The sequence below is a fragment of the Tamandua tetradactyla genome, chromosome 1 (assembly GCF_023851605.1).
Source record: "Tamandua tetradactyla isolate mTamTet1 chromosome 1, mTamTet1.pri, whole genome shotgun sequence".
NCBI lineage: Eukaryota > Metazoa > Chordata > Mammalia > Pilosa > Myrmecophagidae > Tamandua > Tamandua tetradactyla.
Genome location: NC_135327.1, coordinates 228,299,911 through 228,317,508, shown reverse-complemented (window position 1 = coordinate 228,317,508; position 17,598 = coordinate 228,299,911). Strand labels below are relative to the sequence as shown.

At 42.7% G+C, this 17,598-nt stretch overlaps 1 protein-coding gene across 2 annotated transcripts in view; it reads left to right on the top strand.

The window, feature by feature from the left end:
• Positions 1-1,400: 1,400 nt before the first annotated feature.
• Positions 1,401-17,598, top strand: part of SPAG6 (sperm associated antigen 6) — an 85,413-nt gene continuing 69,215 nt past the window's right edge. The window contains exons 1-2 of one of the 2 annotated variants that reach the window (XM_077154112.1): positions 1,401-1,574; positions 1,828-1,923. In XM_077154112.1, the coding sequence (XP_077010227.1) occupies positions 1,550-1,574; positions 1,828-1,923 (121 nt within the window). In that variant the 5' untranslated portion in view covers positions 1,401-1,549. Of the gene's footprint in view, positions 1,575-1,827; positions 1,924-17,598 lie in introns of those variants that run through there. The other variant, XM_077154118.1, reaches the window with a different exon arrangement.

The window sequence follows — 17,598 nt, the reverse complement described above, 5'->3', positions numbered from 1 at the left end:
ACATAGTAAAGCAATTACTAAAAGTGGCAGCTGTAGTAGCACTGGAGTTTGAGTTGTTTGTTTAAGGACTGAAACCAAATAAGGACACTCTTAGTTCTGAGGGGATTTTTTTTTCATAATGCAACAAGGAACTGAAAATAAAATTACAATGAAGATTTATTTGCAATCTTAATTATTTACTCAGTTTCCACTTATATCTGTAAATGGGAACACTCAAGAACTCTAATTTTAAAGGACCTGTTCCCTTGGGGAAATGTAGAGATAATTGGAAAACTTACGCCTCAGAGTTAAATGATGGAATTGTGGGTATCACTGGGCTCCGAACTACAGAAGCAAAAGACACACACCTGCTCTGGGAGTGACACGGACCCGACTGAGCACACTTATTCCTTCCTCTGACTACCAGTCCATTCCCCAACACTTTGGGGACTCCATAAAATGTCAGGACTTCTTCAGAGAGCTCAGGCCAGAGAAAGATCGCAAAGATTACCTTAGAGGACTCACTCCAAATATTAGAAGCAGCTAAATTTGCATGCTCCCGTCTGTTAGAGTTGCCAAGAGGTCCCCTGCGTTGGTGCTACACAGCAGCAGCTGCGGCCGGCTACCCACCGGACACCTGGTGACATCGTAGTTTCTAACATCAAAACACTTAAAAGTTGACACCAGTCACTGAAACATTTGGTGAGACATGCTAGAAAACAGTGATAGACTAATTTTGTTAGAAGTAACAGAGTAAAGGGGTAAAGTTTTCTAAGCTAGGAAAGTCTGGCGGAAATAATTTGAATCAAGACTCTCCTTTTCTTTTGGAAATGTCAACAAGTAAAACGAAGCCTAAATTTAAAAGATAAAGGTATAAAATGTTTGTGAAACCCATTTAAATGAGGAAATAGCCAGGTTAGTAGTCACTGGGAGAAAGCCACGGAGCTGGGCATTTGCCACATTGTTTCCTCCTCCGCTTTTCTCGTCGAGCCTCCAAGGGGGCTTGGTAAACGCGCTCAAGGCAGCACAGCTCAAGGCACAAGATGAAGGCACAAGATTGCTGTGTTGACCCTCCAGGTATCCTGATACCAGAAATTCTAGGTCTACAAAAGCTGGATTAAAGGGAAACCCTTGGCAGTAGGGTTGCGGTAACACGGACGCACTTAGCTCACGACGCAGTGGCAGGAGCGGGGTTTCTGGGGACCGTCGAGGCAGCGTCAGCCCCAGGCCGCTACCGCATCGCGCGCACGTAGACCACCGTCCCTCGACGCAGGGGAACCCGGCCCGGACCCGCGCGCCCGCCGCCCCCTCCCCACCTCCCACCCCCGCGCGCCCCCCCCGCCGTCCGGGGCCCTGCGCGCCGCCGTCGATCCTGCGCCCTGACGTCACGCCGCCGGGCCGTTGCCGCGAGATGGCGGCCGCGTTCCGGTTCCGGTCGGTTGCCCGGGAGACGCGGGTACACAGGGGGCGTCCGTCCCAGCCGAGTCGCCGCTGCGGTGGCCAGATCGGCGGGCTGTATCCACCGCGGTCGCTTCCCGCTTTCTCCAGGGCGGAGTGCGGTTGCGGCGCCATGAGCCAGAGGCAGGTGCTGCAAGGTAGGGCTGGTGGCGCGGTGGGGAGGGCGCGGGGGAGTGGGGAGAGGGGGCGGGGCGGGGGGCGGGGGTGTGGGAAGGGGGTGCCTGACTGGAGGGGCGGGGTGTGTGTGTGGGGAGGGGTGCCTGACGAGGGGGCGGGGTGTGGGGGGAGGGGTGCCTGACTGGAGGGGGCGGGGCGGATGCGGACGCCCGACTGGAGGGGCTCGGGTCCGACGGAGCGGGGGCGGCCGCTCCCCCGCGTGTGCCCCCGCAGTGTTCGAGCAGTACCAGAAAGCGCGGACCCAGTTCGTGCAGATGGTGGCGGAGCTGGCGACCAGACCCCAGAACATCGAGACACTGCAGAACGCGGGTGAGCCCGAACCCCGGCTCCCGCCCGGGTACCCCGCTTCGCCCCTCGCCCCGCCCGGCTGGCCCCTTCTCGCCCTTGCCCGGCACTCCCGCTCTGTGCCGCCCCTACTCCGGGTCCCTTATGATCTCACCCCCACCCCTGCCTGCTTGTCTTCCGGTACCGCGTACTCGCGGCCCCAGGTCGTCCCCCAGCCCATACTCCCGGACCCTTGTCGCCCCTCTCCCGGCACCCCTGACCCCTTGTCTTTCCCCGCCCTGCGTTCCCCGGTCTCCGTGTCGCCCCTCACCCGCACTTGCGGCGCCTTGTCCCCCGTCCCCCGCCCCGCACGCCTGACCACCCGTGGTCTTACGCCCCGCACTCCCGGCCCCCCTTGTTGCCCCGGCCCCCGCCGCCTTGGGTGTTGGGGTACACTGCTGTGGCGTGGGCAGGACGGCGTCTCCTAGCTCCTTCTACCCACCCCGAAGGCGGTGGCAGCGCGGGGTCTCTCCCGGGCTCTTCTGGCGAGGCCAAGAGGGGGCCCCACGCGCGATGTTCGGCCTTGTCGCGACCCGCACGGGTCAGGTGAAAGCCGAGGCCGAAGGACCTGCCTGGAGGGGGTTTCCCACGAACTGGCGCCTGCCGGTCGGAGGTCCGAGTTTTACCAGCGCAGGGCCCTGCCACCAGAGCTTGGCCACCGGTCCTGGTCTTGCCCGAGAGGTCCAAAGTCGGTCGACCCAAAGAGCGGGCTTTGCGAAATCCTCGGTCGGAATTACGCCCACTCTGCTGTGTGGGTGAGATCTGCTTCTGTGTGTGACTGAGGAGGCCCCCACACCCTCCGAACCCAGCCAGGGAGCATGTCTTGCTGCTGTGTCCGGAGAAAGCGTCTCCCTAGATAATGGGATCCCTACAATTCATTTAACACAGAATTAAGTGATAGTTAACGTATTGACAGGGCAAGAACGTTATGTCCTGCTTACACTGGGTTTCTTGGAGGGAAATTACTACTGCCTCTATGTGATAATTTTTTTCTCACTGGGTTTTTGCTATTTATTTATTGTATGTTGTTATTTGGGAAGTATTGCATTTAGAATGGAGGAAGTGTGCTTGATATTTTATTGCAACTTTATATGTTGAGATAATTGTAGATTTACACAAAGTTTTAAGAAAAAATACAGAGATCCGCGAACACTTCACTTAATTTCCCCATCTTGAAAAAGAAATACCATGTCTGATTTTGACATTGAAAGAAACCCATCCAGCTCCTATTCAGATTTTCTCAGTTTTGTACCCTTTTGTGAGTGTATTTGTTTAGTTGTATACAGTTTTATTCCATGCCCTTTTGCAAATACTCGCCTTCCTCCTTGCGCTACCCCCTCAACCACAATCTGTTCTCCATTTTTAAAACTTTGTCATTTCTAAATTGATAATCTTTTGTTCTGTAGTTATTTTACATGGGTTGTCTTTCTTCTGAATGTGTGTGTTTTTCGTATATAGTGACTAAATTTATAAGAGCATTATTTGAACTATTTGAATAGTTACTTTTTAAAGACTTTTTTCCTCTCTCCTACTCAATGACCTTTGTGAATGGGCACTTACTATTTATTGACAAATATTTCTGGACAACATAGATACACCTGAATGAAAACATGTTATTTTTACAAAGCTGATGCCTTCAGAAGAAAATGATTGATGTTATTTAAAATTTTAATCTTGAGTATAGGTAAAATCTGACATATGGAGTGATCACCTTTTTATATAATAGTGCCTGGATACCTCTTCCCATAAAGATGTAGTGTAGAATATATTATGGAATTTTATCAATCTGAGCTGCTAGTGTGCGTGACTTACAGAATATAAGTGATTTAGATATGGCATTCTTAAATAGCCAACTACTTCAATCTGAAGTCTGACCTGTCAAGGAATGGAATACAAAAGGAACAGGACTTAATGTTTTGAAATTATCTGCCATCGAACAAAATCGTGAAGATATGCCAAGATTTTTCTTTTCCAAAAATGAGAAACTTATTTTAACATATTTCATGTTATCTAAATTCAGTTTGAGGGTTCCTTTGGTAATTTTAGACAGCAGATATTCCAATTATTTATTTTTAAATAAAAAACATGTTAAGTTTACTATGGAAACTTATCTTCTTAACAGTCATTAGCTTAACTATTCAAATAGTTTGTTTAAAAGAAATCACCATCAATTTGAAAATGTTTCAAAGAGTCATAATATATATGCCTCTATTATATATTTTCATCAATTTTTTTTTCAGATAAGTACTTTCATTTTGTTAGCATAAGATGCCAATACATTTTACTTCTTACTTTGACATACATATCTGGGAAGTTTTTTTTTTTTTTCTTCTCCCTGCCTTTTTCCCCCCTAATAATCTGTTTAGATACAATATTTTCCATAGATCCAAGATAGAGTGTAAAACATTTTCCACATAGGCATCATCATCAAACCAACAGTTCACTTGTTAAAATTTTTAAAATTCATCCTATGTGAAAGAAACATTAACAGTGAAAATAGTGTAATTTCATTTCGTTTTAACCTCTGATTTGTTTCATTGCATTTTTGATGTGATTAGAGAATTTGTCTTATTAGATATGTCCAAAGTACTTGCTAAAGCAAGCATAAAGTGTTGGGAGATCTAGACAAGCATGAGTCTATTGATTTCTAATCAAGACTGTTATTAGAGAGAACTGTGTGCAATGTGGCGATAACGTGGAATTATTTTTTCTCATTAAAAGAAGGTTTTATTCCTTCTAAATCAGAAGAACATACATAAAAATGTGAAAAAGTTTCATATTTGTTATAAAGATCTCTCTATATATACCTTAAACCTGGTATGTTTAAACTCTTACATCTTGCAGCTGTCTAAAAATAAATTTGGCTACATCCCGTCTTTGAATAATCAGTAACACATGCCTGTAATGGTGGAGCTAATCCATTGTAACTTGCAGCAATTGTAGAATTTCAACACTTGGAGGTGTTTTGTGGTGAATTGGGATACCAGGCCCTGTGTCTGTTCTGGAGGCCTTCTAAAATAAGCTAACAAAACCTTCTAGCCACATAAAGTAAACTCCCAAATCAGCTATTTACACAAGAAAAGTGGGGATAAAGTTTAAAATAATACTCCATAATGTTTTTACATATAATCTGTAGTAAACCTGTAAAACATGACAAATCAGTAGTTATGCACATTTTCAGAGGAGTAGGAATAGAGAAATTTGCATAACTTTAAGAATATACATCTGTCTGACATTGATTTGCAGATTGAAGCAATAGAATGGGTTCAGGATTCAACAAAACAAGTAACATTTTGTTAACATAAAATGATTTTAAGTTACATGTGTTGAGAGCAAGGTGGAAATCCTCAGATTATGTAGCACCTTGATATGCTCTGAGAAGGAAGAGTCCTTAGTAAGCATTAATAATGTATTTAAACATACTCTATTATGTACCATGATTTTCTTACATAAAGACTCTTTCAAAGGATATAAAAACTGAAAAAGAAATTAGTAGAACAATTTAAAAAAACTTGACAAAATATACTCTTTAAATTTGATGTATTTTGTCACTATAAAAGGAGTCACAGTTGTGAATATAAAAGATAATTAACCCAAGCACTGACTATTTTCTTCTGCTTTATATAGGTATGGAGAGGTTTATTATATATGTTTCAGTGGAAATGTGCTGGTTTGAAAGGAAGTATGCCCCCTAAGAAAAGCCATGTTTTAATATAAATCCCATTTCATAAAGGTAGAATAATCTCTATTCAATACTGTATGTTTGAAACTGGAATGAGATTATCTCCCTGGATGATGTGATTTAGTCAAGAGTGGTTGTTAAACTGGATTAGGGGATGACATGTCTCCATCCACTTGAGTGGGTCTTGATTAGTTTCTGAAGTCCTACAAAAGGAGAATGAGAGATTCGGAGAGAGCAGAGAATGCTGCAGCACCACGAAGCAAAGAGTCCACCAGCCAGCGACCTTTGGAGATGAAGAAGGAAAACGCCTCCCGGGGAGCTTCATGAAACAGGAAGCCAGGAGAGAAAGCTAGCAGATGATGCTGTATTTGCCATGTGCCCTTCCAGCTGAGAGAGGAGCCCTGACCGTGTTCACCATGTGCCTTTCCAGATGAGAGAGAAACCCTGAACTTCATCGGCCTTCTTGAACCAAGGTATCTTTCCCTGGATGCCTTTGATTGGACATTACTATGGACTTGTTGTAATGGGGACATTTTCTCGGCCTTAGAACTGTAAACTAGCAACTCATTAAATCACCCCTTTTAAAAGTCATTCCGTTTCTGGTATATTGCATTCTGGCAGCTAGCAAACTAGAACAGATTTTGGTACCGGAGAGTGGGGTGCTGCTGCTACAGTTTGCAAATACCAAACATGTTGGAATGGCTTTTTAAATGGATAAAGGGAAGATTTTGGAAGAGTTGTGAGAAGCTTGATAGAGAAGGCCTAGAATGCTTTGGAGAGACTGTTGGTAGAAATGTGGACTCTAAAGATACCTCTGATGAGGCCTTAGAAAGAAATGAGGCATGTGTTATTGAAAACTGGAAGGAAGGTGATCCTTGTTTTAAAATGGCAGATAATCTGGCAAAGTTGACTAATGGTATTGGCTGGAAGGCAGATTTTAAAAGCCATGAACTTGGATATTTAGCAGAAGAGATCTCCAAATTAAATGTTGAAAGTACAGTCTGGTTTCTCCTTGCAGCTTATAGTGAAATGCGACAGGAAAGAGATAAGCTGAAAACTGAACTCTTGAGTAAAAAGAAACCAGAAATTGAGGTCCCGGAAAATTCTGGGCCTACAGAAAGGGAGACTACAGAGTATAGTGTGGATTTAACCAAATGTGGAACTAGCCAGCCATTTCAGAGAAAGCCAGGATCGGACATGGAGTTATCCAGGAAAGATTTGTGGAAACTCCTTATGTCTGATGGGCATGATCCAAGGCTACTGCATAGAAAGCCAACGAGAGTGCTGTGGGACCTGTATAAACAGAGCCGCTGCCAGTCTGGACTGAGGGGTTCAGAGAAGGGACACATTGGAGGAAAAATAACTTCAGAGGCAAAACCGTGGAGACTGAGGTCTGAAGTCAAGAAGCCTCGGGCAAGGAGAGCGGACCCACCCAAGCCCATGGAGAGGGTGAGTTTGCCCCAATGGGCCTTCCACCTCATTGCAGTGGAAGAGTCATGCCGCCTCAGGCCTTGGAGAAGGTGAAGCACATTCCTTGGGGTTTGGGGAGAGCCTGGCTGCCACCACATGGAGGGGTTGAGCGTGTGCCCTGGAGATGGCAGAAAGCCCGGGTGCAGCCCCAATGCTTGGAGAGGGTGGAGCCGAGAAAAAGGTGGTCTCCCCAATATCCCCCAAGGTTGCATTCAGAGAGAGGCAGGCGAAGGCATTTGGATAGGGTGGGACTGCCACTTTCTAAAGCCCTGAGGATAAATGACTCTCAGACTTTGAAATCTAATGGACTTTACCCTGCAGGTTTTCGAAACTGTATGGGTCCGGTGACCCCTGTGTTCCTTCCTCCCTATGGAAATGTGTATATGTATCCTACGAATGTTCCTCCTTTGTATGTTGGCAGCAAATAACTTGTTATGAGTTTTCAAAGGTCCAGAGCAAATGGAGAGACTTTTGCCTTAGGGCAGACCATGCCTGTAACTGACTTGATGACATTTTATACTGTCTCTAATTTTGTACTTCATTGTATTGCTACTGAAAGGTTTAAGGTTTCTGATATTGTTATGAAGTTAATGTATTTTGTGTATGGGAAAAACATGTCTTTTTTTAGGGGCCAGAGGGTGGAATGTGCTGGTTTGAAAGGAAGTATGCCCCCTAAGAAAAGCCATGTTTTAATATAAATCCCATTTCATAAAGGTAGAATAATCTCTATTCAATACTGTATGTTTGAAACTGGAATGAGATTATCTCCCTGGATGATGTGATTTAGTCAAGAGTGGTTGTTAAACTGGATTAGGGGATGACATGTCTCCATCCACTTGAGTGGGTCTTGATTATTTCTGAAGTCCTACAAAAGGAGAATGAGAGATTCGGAGAGAGCAGAGAATGCTGCAGCACCACGAAGCAAAGAGTCCACCAGCCAGCGACCTTTGGAGATGAAGAAGGAAAACGCCTCCCTGGGAGCTTCATGAAACAGGAAGCCAGGAGAGAAAGCTAGCAGATGATGCTGTATTTGCCATGTGCCCTTCCAGCTGAGAGAGGAGCCCTGACCGTGTTCACCATGTGCCTTTCCAGATGAGAGAGAAACCCTGAACTTCATCGGCCTTCTTGAACCAAGGTATCTTTCCCTGGATGCCTTTGATTGGACATTACTATGGACTTGTTGTAATGGGGACATTTTCTCGGCCTTAGAACTGTAAACTAGCAACTCATTAAATCACCCCTTTTAAAAGCCATTCCGTTTCTGGTATATTGCATTCTGGCGAGCTAGCAAACTAGAACAAATATGTTCCAAGGAACTCTAAAGTTCTCAATTTTTTTTTAATGCAGATGTGGCCCATGGAAGGACTTCTGGGTTGGCTTTTAATACTTTTTTTTTTTCACATGGGCAGGTACTGGGAATTAAACCCAGGTCTCCTGCATGAAAGGTGAGCATTCTACCACTGAACAACCCATGCACCCTGGGTTGTCTTTTTTTTTTTTTTATACTTAAAAAAAAATTTTTTATTAATAAAACCAGTCAACATACAATATGAACATTCTTTTTTTACCACATAGTTGTGTATTTATCATCATGATAATTTCTTAGAACATTTGCATCAATTCAGAAAAAGAATTAAAAAGAAAACAAATAAAAATTCATAACGCACCATACCCCTTACCCCTCCCTTTCATGGATCACTAGCATTTCAAGCTACTAAATTTATTTTAACATTTGTTCCCCTATTATTTATTTCTTTTTAATCCATATGTATTACTCATCTGTCCATAAGGTAGATAAAAGAAGCATCAGATACAAGGCTTTCACAATCACACAGTCACATTGTGAAAGCTGTATCATTATACAATCATCTTCAAGAAACATGGCTACTGGAACATGGCTATACATTTTAAGGCAGTTCCCTCCAGCCTCTCTGTTATGCTTTAACTAAAAAAGGGTGCTGTTTATTTAATGCATAAGAATAACCTCCAGGATAACCTCTCAACTCTGTTTGGAATCTCTCAGCCACTGACACTTTATTTTGTCTCATTTCTCTCTTCCCCCTTTTGGTCGAGAAGCTTTTCTCAATCCCTTGGTGCTGAGTCCCACCTCATTCTAGGATTTCTGTCCTGCGTTGCCAGGAAGGTCCATACCCCTGGGAGTCATGTCCCATGTAGAGAGGGGTAGGGCAGTGTGTTTGTATGTCATGTTGGCTGAGAGAGAGAGAGACTACATCTGAGCAACAGAAGAGGTTCTCTTTGGGGTGACTCTTAGGTCTGATTTTAAGTAGGCTTAGTCTATCCTTTGTGGGGTTAAGTTTCATATGAACAAACCCCAAGATTGGGGGCTCAGCATATTGCTTTGGTTGTCCCCACTGCTTGTGAGAATATCAAGAATTCTCCACTTGGGGAAGTTGAATTTTCCCCCTTTCTCACCATTCCCCCTAGGGGACTTTGCAAATACTTTTTTATTCACTGTTCAAATCCTTCTGGGATTTATCGAGGCATCACTCTGGACAAACCTACAAAATCTCATGCCCTACTCAAGGTTTCATGTACTTATGATGTTCAGTTAAGCTGTCTACATAAGTTATGTTAGGAAATGCACTAGTCAAAATATAAATTTTGTACCAAATAAGCATTTTTTGTAAAATTTTCAATTTGTATGCTCCTAAAAGTATATCATGAAAACAAAAGATTATTCAGAACTTTATTCTGTGCTCCAAGCCATTGTTTCTACCTTGACATTTATCTGCTGTTATTACTGTTGCATATGCTGTTATGTATTTGGTACATAAATTGAACACTATAACCTTGGCGCTAGGGTCTCATTTCCCACTTAGGGAAAAACTGAACAATTAAAAAAAAACCACACACACAAAAAGCTCAACTATAGATGAGCCTATGAGAGGGCAGGTCCTAGAGAGGGCAACTTTTGTGGGTTAAACTTTAGTGTTACAGATGTAATGTTCTGAAGAATTATTTTTGTTTGAATGTTTCATAATTCCATTTACATTTGTGGGCTGTTTCCTGGCCTCTGGGCCTCTGCACCTCTGCTGGAACCTTTTCCTGACTCTCCTCTCTTCCTCCTTTATGGTGCTGTCTAGAAATCGATTGCGCAGGGAGCCTTCCTGAGCCCTGTCAGTGGGGACTCTTTCCTGGCCCCTGGTCTTTCTCTCAGCACTTATCACTGTCTAAGCAATTGTTTAGTTTCATTAGTGCCCGTCTCTCACTGTGAACCCGGTGGCTTTTTGAGGTCTCCTCGAGGACTATCGAGGGAGTCCGAGTGCAGGCTGGGTACAGGGACTGACTTTGATTGACAAACACCTGGTGGTCTGAGGGTGTGGAGAAGTAGTGGGGCTTACACTAGCTTCAGACTCCAGAGGGTCCACAGGCTTTTCTCTGGCTTCTAAGAAGCATCTTCTCAAACCAGGGAAAGCCCGCGGTGCACTGAAAGTTCAAAACCAATTTGTGCTTTAGGATGTTGCTGGATGGAGACTCTGCTCCGGCCTACTGGCTGCCATCTGGGTGGGTGGGACCCGGGAGGCCGGGCACCAGAGAGCAGAGGTGCTTGATGTTTGCAGGTTAATGGAGGTGAGGTGTGCTGGACACTTCTTTCCTTTGTTATTTATTCATTCCTGCTTTGTGGGAAGCACTTTTCTTCTATGTTCATTGAGAGCAGAAGTTGAGGATTCCAGTTGAGCACATGTACTGGCCCCAGGAGAAATCCAAGGCTACATCTTGGGGAAATGTTGGCCTTCCCTAGTAGTGGGTAGGATGGTCCTTTGATGAGTACAAGCCAGATCAACCTAAGTTTCTTTGTGAAACATTAGTTTTGCTGTAGATGCCATGTTCCCTATCATAAGGGTGGCTAATTTAATACAGTTTATTCAGGCTTTGTTAAAACAAATGATACTTGTGCATGTAAAAGTAAATAAAGGAAATGACACTATCCACTTTCCTGAGTATTCTCTGTCCTTGTGTCCAGTTAGAATCACTGTCAAATTAAGTGCATAGATTATTTAGTTTTCCATAGAAATATCTTTGTAGAAATAGTTAATATGCCCCTTCCTTTTTTTTTTAATTGAGGGCTTATTTTAAAAATAAACACTTAGATTTTTCCATAACTTCTTTGAATTTATCCTTGAAGACATTGTCTGTTTTGTTAAATGTTCTTCATATAAAGATACATTCTTTTATTCAACAAATATTAACTATTATATGTCAAGCTAGGTAATGGGTATGAAAATTCAGGAAAAATTTTTTCCTGCTTCCTTTTATTTCACAAAGTGGTTTCCTTTTATTCTTTTGCTGCCAGGAAACTGTGTTCAGAGCTCAGTGACAATGACTAACCCTAATCTAGGTGTCATGGTCTCGTTCATGTGTCAACTTGGCCAAGTGGTGGTTGGGCAAGTGCTGGCTTGTCTGTTGTGATGAGGACATTTCATAGAATTAAATCATGGTCATGTCAGCTGCATGCACAGCTGATTCCATTTATAATCAGCCAAAGGGGAGTGTCTTCTGCAATGAGTGATGCTCAATCTAATCACTGAAAGCCTTATAAGGAAGATTCAGAAGAGACAGGCTCTTCCTGTTTCAGTTGGTGAGCCTCTCCTGTGGAGTTCATCCAGACCCTCCATCGGAATCATCGGCTTCATAGTCTGCCCTGTGGATTTTGGACTCTGCATTCCCATGGTCACGTGAGACACTTTTATAAATTTTATATTTGTGAGTGTTCCTTGTTGATTCTGTTTCTCTAGAGAACCTTAACTAATACGCTAGGTTTCTGTTAAAATTATCAGCAACCTCTCAGTATATCATCTTTGTCTATCTTTGTATATATGTCTTTTTAAAAAAAAACTTAAAATTATATAATATAACATATTATACAAAGCAAAGAAAGAAAAAAGCAATAATTTTCAAAGCATTCTTCAACGAGTATTTACAGAACAGATCCCAGAGTTTGTCATGGGCTTCCATTTCTCAGACTTTTTTCTTCTAGTTGCTCTGAAACACTGGAGGCTAGAAGGAACATATATATTTTGTATCATCACAATGGAATTTATTTTTCTTTTTTGTGAAAAATAACATATATACAAAAACAATAAATTTCAAAGCACATCACAACAATTAGTTGTAGCAGTTCAGAGTTTGGTATGGGTTACAATTCCACAATTTTAGGTTTTTACTTCTAGCTGCTCTACGATACTGGAGGCTAAAAGAATATCAGTATAATGATTCAGCAATCATGCTTGTTTGTTAAACCCTGCCTTCTCTGTATAACTCTACCATCACCTTTGATCTTTATCTCACTCTTTAAGGGTGTTTGGGCTATGCCCATTCTAACTTTTTCATATTGGAAGTTAGGGGGATGATATGGAATAGGGAGATGGAACATGTTGATTTTCTGGAGAGGCTGGGCCCTCTGCATTTTGGAACTTATCTGGTCCAGGGACCCATCTGGAGTTTATAGGTTTCTAGAAAGTGACCCTAGTGCATGGAACCTTTGTAGAATTTTATGTATCACCCTAGATGCTCTTCAGGATTGGCTGGAATGATTTTGGTTGAGGTTTGGCAAGTTATGGTAGGTAGCAATGTTTAACTGAAGCTTACATTAAAAGTGACCTCCAGAGTAGCCTCTAGACTCTATTTGAACTCTCTTAGCCACTGATACTTTATTTGTTATAGTTCTTCTCCCTCTTTTGGTCAGGATGGCATTGTTGATCCCATGGTTCTAGGGCCAGACCCATCCCTGGGTGTCATCTTCCATGCCGCCAGGGAGAATTTCGCCTCTGCATGTCATGCCTATAGGTAGGCTAAGCTTCTCTGCCACATACATAAGCTTCACAGGAACAAGCCAAAAGATCAAGGGTTTGGCCTATTGGTTTGGGTGTCCCTAATGTTTGACACAGTATTTGGGGTTTCCTGGTGGTAAAGTTTAATAGTGTTCCCATTCCTCAAGGGACTTTGCCAATACTTTTTGATTATCTGCTTAATATACTCTGGGATGTATCCAGGTATTACATTAAACTATATAGGATTAAAGGCCCTTATTTTTATTCTGGGCTTCCTGTGTTTGGATTGTTTAAATGATCTATCCAGGCAGTTTGAGTTAGATTGTGTCCTACAGAAAACTTAGGTTCTGGACAAAATAAACCTTTCTTCCTTTGATCGCAAAAAGTAGATGAGGTTCTAAAATATAGCTATTGTCTTCCTTACCCCTGTGTTCTGAATTACCTTAATCTGACCTATTGACTTCATTCTTGTCTCTAGATACCAGGTTATAAATATATAAAACAGCCTCTCAAAATCCAGAAATAATAATTACCACTCCTAACTAAATATGACTGCTATAAGAGCTTATAATCTAGCCCCTGTTTACTTATAAGCATTTTCTAAATGAGACCATACAATAAGTGCTCTTTTGTTTCTGGCTTAATTTGTCTTACCCCATGTCCCACAGGTTCATTCATGATGTTGCATGCCTCACAGCTTCATTCATTTTTGCAGCAGCATGGTATTTGATCATATGTATACATGTATATATATCTTTTAGGGTCAACTATCTCAGATTTCTTTTTTAGAAAGTAGAGTATGAAACAATAAAAATTAATTCCATCTGAAAACAGATTTTTGCATTAACCACCTTTCACATCCCTCTTCAGATGCCGCTGTGAAACCTCTCTGGCAGATAATCCCTCCAGTGTTCTCTGTGCTCATTCACTGTTGGTGGGGCTTGCCTCTAGCTGTAAAAGAGAAAACAAATTAGCAAAAGAAGTCACGGCTAATTCAAAATGCACAGCTTCCTAGAAGACAAGAGAATGATATCTGGCCTGGGGCCAGTTTAGATTACCCATCTGAGTTCCTTGAGCTTTTTGAATTTATGGCAATCATCAGTGGCATATATACATCATGCACCTAAAAGGAAAAGAACTATGAATATGAAATTATCCTTTTTGTTTTTATTTATTTATTTTTTTGGCATGGGCAGGCTCCAGGAATCACACCTCGGTCTACAGCATGGTACTCAAGAATTCTGCCACTGAGCCACTGTTGCACCGCCCTTTTTGTTTGTATTTTAACTGAAAGTTAACTGAAAAGAGAGAAATTTGTGCACTAATCTTCACAGTTTGTTCATTCATCATTCAGCAGACAGTGAGTGTCTAACTGCCAGATGTGAACTTGGATGCTGACTGGGCAACAGTAGAAGTTGTAGTAGTCTCTGCCCTTACCTGCTAGAGGAGAGATACCTGAATGCATCAGATACTGCCTAGTCAGTATTTGCACAGTATATGCACAGCTTGGGGGAGAGAAAGGTGGTTCTTGGTGGAAAGGGAAGAGGTTGTGTGGCTGGATCTCAGGGTCGAGGGGTGAGGAAAAGGAAAGGCAGGTCTGGCAATGGGGGGGGGTGGTGGTAGGGGAGGCAAACGGCCTATTCAGGAAAGCCCTTATATGAGGTTTGACTCTGTCTGAACAGCGATGGAAAGCCTGAGTAGTTTACACAAGAGGGGGTTGAGATCCATTTTGTCTATTAGAGAAGGGGGGTAAATGGGATCAGGAAGGCTGCTGTCCATTTTTGCTCTAGCAGTTGTGCCAGATAAGATGCTTAAGAAGCAAAGTCTCCAGGATTTAGGGCCTAGGTAGACGCTTCATCCCTTACCAAGGGAAACCGGCCTATGCGCCAGGCCCAGCTTAGAATGTGCACCAAACGGTGTGGTCTTTAGGAGTCTCACTGCTCCCAGCCACGTTCCGCACTGGACTCAGCTCCTACATACTGTTCCAGGGTCCCTGTGCGCCTCCAGAATGGGTCTCAGTGACCACCGCTGTCTGCCCCCGAGACTTGAACAGAATGAGAATGCTCATCTTACATTATAGTCTAGATGAAACAATTGGAACACTTATGTTCAGTTTCACATGAGGAAATAGAAAACGGACCTTGACATATAGAGTTTTCAAGTAGAAGCCTATGAAGTCTCCATCCAGCTGAGATCTCCCTCCTGAGCTCAGCCTTCAATAGCTAGCTTTCCCAGATGCGCTTGACCTCGACACAGTCTGAGACCAAGTCCCCGTTGCCCTCTTCTTTCTGCACTCTGTCCCCACCAACGAATGGCACAGCTGTGGCCACACTACCCACACAGGGCTCGGAACAGCCACACTCCCTACTCTGAGATTCTTCCTGACCTCTTTGCTAAATAACTACAAGACTCTGTATTATAGGGGATATAACATCTAAAAGTTATAACAGACTTTATAATTATGATAATAAATATGTATTTCACAGAAAACAAGGCAAATAGATACGTGATATTGATATTTTTTATTTCTTAATCAAATACTGGAATCGTCCAGAAGTGTATAATAGAAGTTGGAAGAAACCAAGTCAAAGGCTGAAAAATTTTATTAAAAAAGCAAGGGAGAAACACTTAAATATTCCATTCTTCCTCCCCCCAAAAAGACCAGCGAAGGAAAATCAGTGTTGTGGAATGTTCTCCTATAAAAATATAGTCATGTAAATGTAATAATTTAGTATAGAAACAAAATAAGAATCACTTACAGGGAGTTGATAAGTGAAGTTAGAGTTACCGTGTGATAGGAGAATATGTGATACAGCAGTTAAAGTGAATGGTCTCTGGATTCAAGATCTCCAGAGTTTAAATAAATGCTGGCAGAATTATATATAATATGATAAGAAATGTAAGCAGAACTATGCTAGGTCATTTGAGGAATGGGAAAGAGGCATAAAACGTAAGCTTATCTCTAGAGATGATTTTGTTATTTTATTAAGGAGATAGAGCATACTTTATGTAAAACAAATTGGAAGATTACATAGTGTGCTCTGGCTAGGATGGCAGCTGTACTCCACATGGCTTCAGGTCTCTGAAATTGGCATAATCTGGATTTGTGCAGTGCACAGCCTACCTAGTTGTACATGACATCTGGGAATTATCCAGTAATTTCATGTATTCACTTTCCTAAGTGTAAGTGGGAGACATAATAAAGCCCCTCAGTAACTTCCCATTCCACTTGGAATAAACACAAAGCTCTTGATTTGGTCCACAGCCAAATTTGATGTAGCTCCAACCAGCCTCTCCAGTTGTCTTGACACTCCTGCTCTCCCACACTATGCTAAGTCCAGTAGGGAATAATCATCACTTCTTCAGCAGTGTGCTCTGCAACAGCCAGAAATTTGGAAGGACCACTGAATCTTCTTGAAAATCAGCTTGTTTCCAAGTATCCCCTTGGTCCTTTCACTATTCTCCTACTCTCTTTCCATCTGCTCTTGTGGTCTTTCTGTCCCCCACCATGTCCCTTCCACCCTTTCTCCATAGTGTCATCAGAATAATCCTTCTTTCACAGTGCTCATTCCAGTTCAGATGCTTAAAGTTGTTGATGGGATCCTTAAGGACGTTTGCCTCCCTTTATCCCTTAGACTTCTTTCTCTACCTTCTCTTTTCCTGTCTTGCCCTGTAGTCATCCTGCATTCTGTCTTGTCATCATGTGAAGCTTTTCTGTGTTCTGAGCTTCATTTATGCCATTTTTCTGGTTGCATCATCACCACTCCTTTCCCTCTCTACCTGTCCCATGTTTCTCAGCAGGCAGCTGCCTGAGAGCCTCCAGCTGTGCGCCTGCATGGCCCCTCCCTGGAGAGCCCCTCAGACCTGCATGGGAGCATTATCCCATGTTCACAGGGCACCTTTACTTCTTGGGGTGCACCGGTGATTGCTCATCTCACAACCCTTGGAATGATTGGGTTCTGGTGTCAATTTGGCCAGTTGTTGATGTCCAGTTGTCTAGTCAGGCAAGCATTGGCTTGACCTTTCCTGCAAAGATATTTCATGGCTGGTTGATAAACCAAAAAGCTGGTTTACTAAATCATCAGTCAGTTGAGTGCATCTCTGGCTGATTACATCTTTGACCAATTAAGGGTGTGTCCCCTGCAATGAGATAATCCCATCAGATAAAAACTTTTAAGGGAGAAGAGTGACTTTTTCAGTGTTTCTTCAGCCAGTGAGCGTCTTCTATGGGGTTTGTCTTGACCCTCATCTGAACCACCAGCTTCACAGCCTGCCCTGTGAACTTTGTAGTCTTGCATTCCCATGGTTGCGTGAGATGTCTTTATAAATCTCATTTACAGATCTCTCCTGTTGATTCTGTTTCTCTAATAGAGCTTGATAGCAGGACTAGTTTTGAGAAACAGAAATTTTAAAATGGATTTTTACAGTTGGTTTTCTACTCTGATTTGACTCAAAGGCATTAATGACATTGTTTCCATTAATCAAGATGGCACTGATAGTCTGTGGGGTGCTTTGGCAAGAAAAATAACACAAATATCACCATTTGATTCTGCTAATTGTACGCTTAATATGAGACAAAGCTCTGGGTGAGACTGTTTTTGACACTTTTAGGGAGTTTTGTGTAAGTAAGAGATATAATGATGTTGGCTGGTTGTTGTTAGATGTGCTGGATACAGTTATGAGGGAAAGGGATAAGCTGGAGGCTTCAAGTTTGCA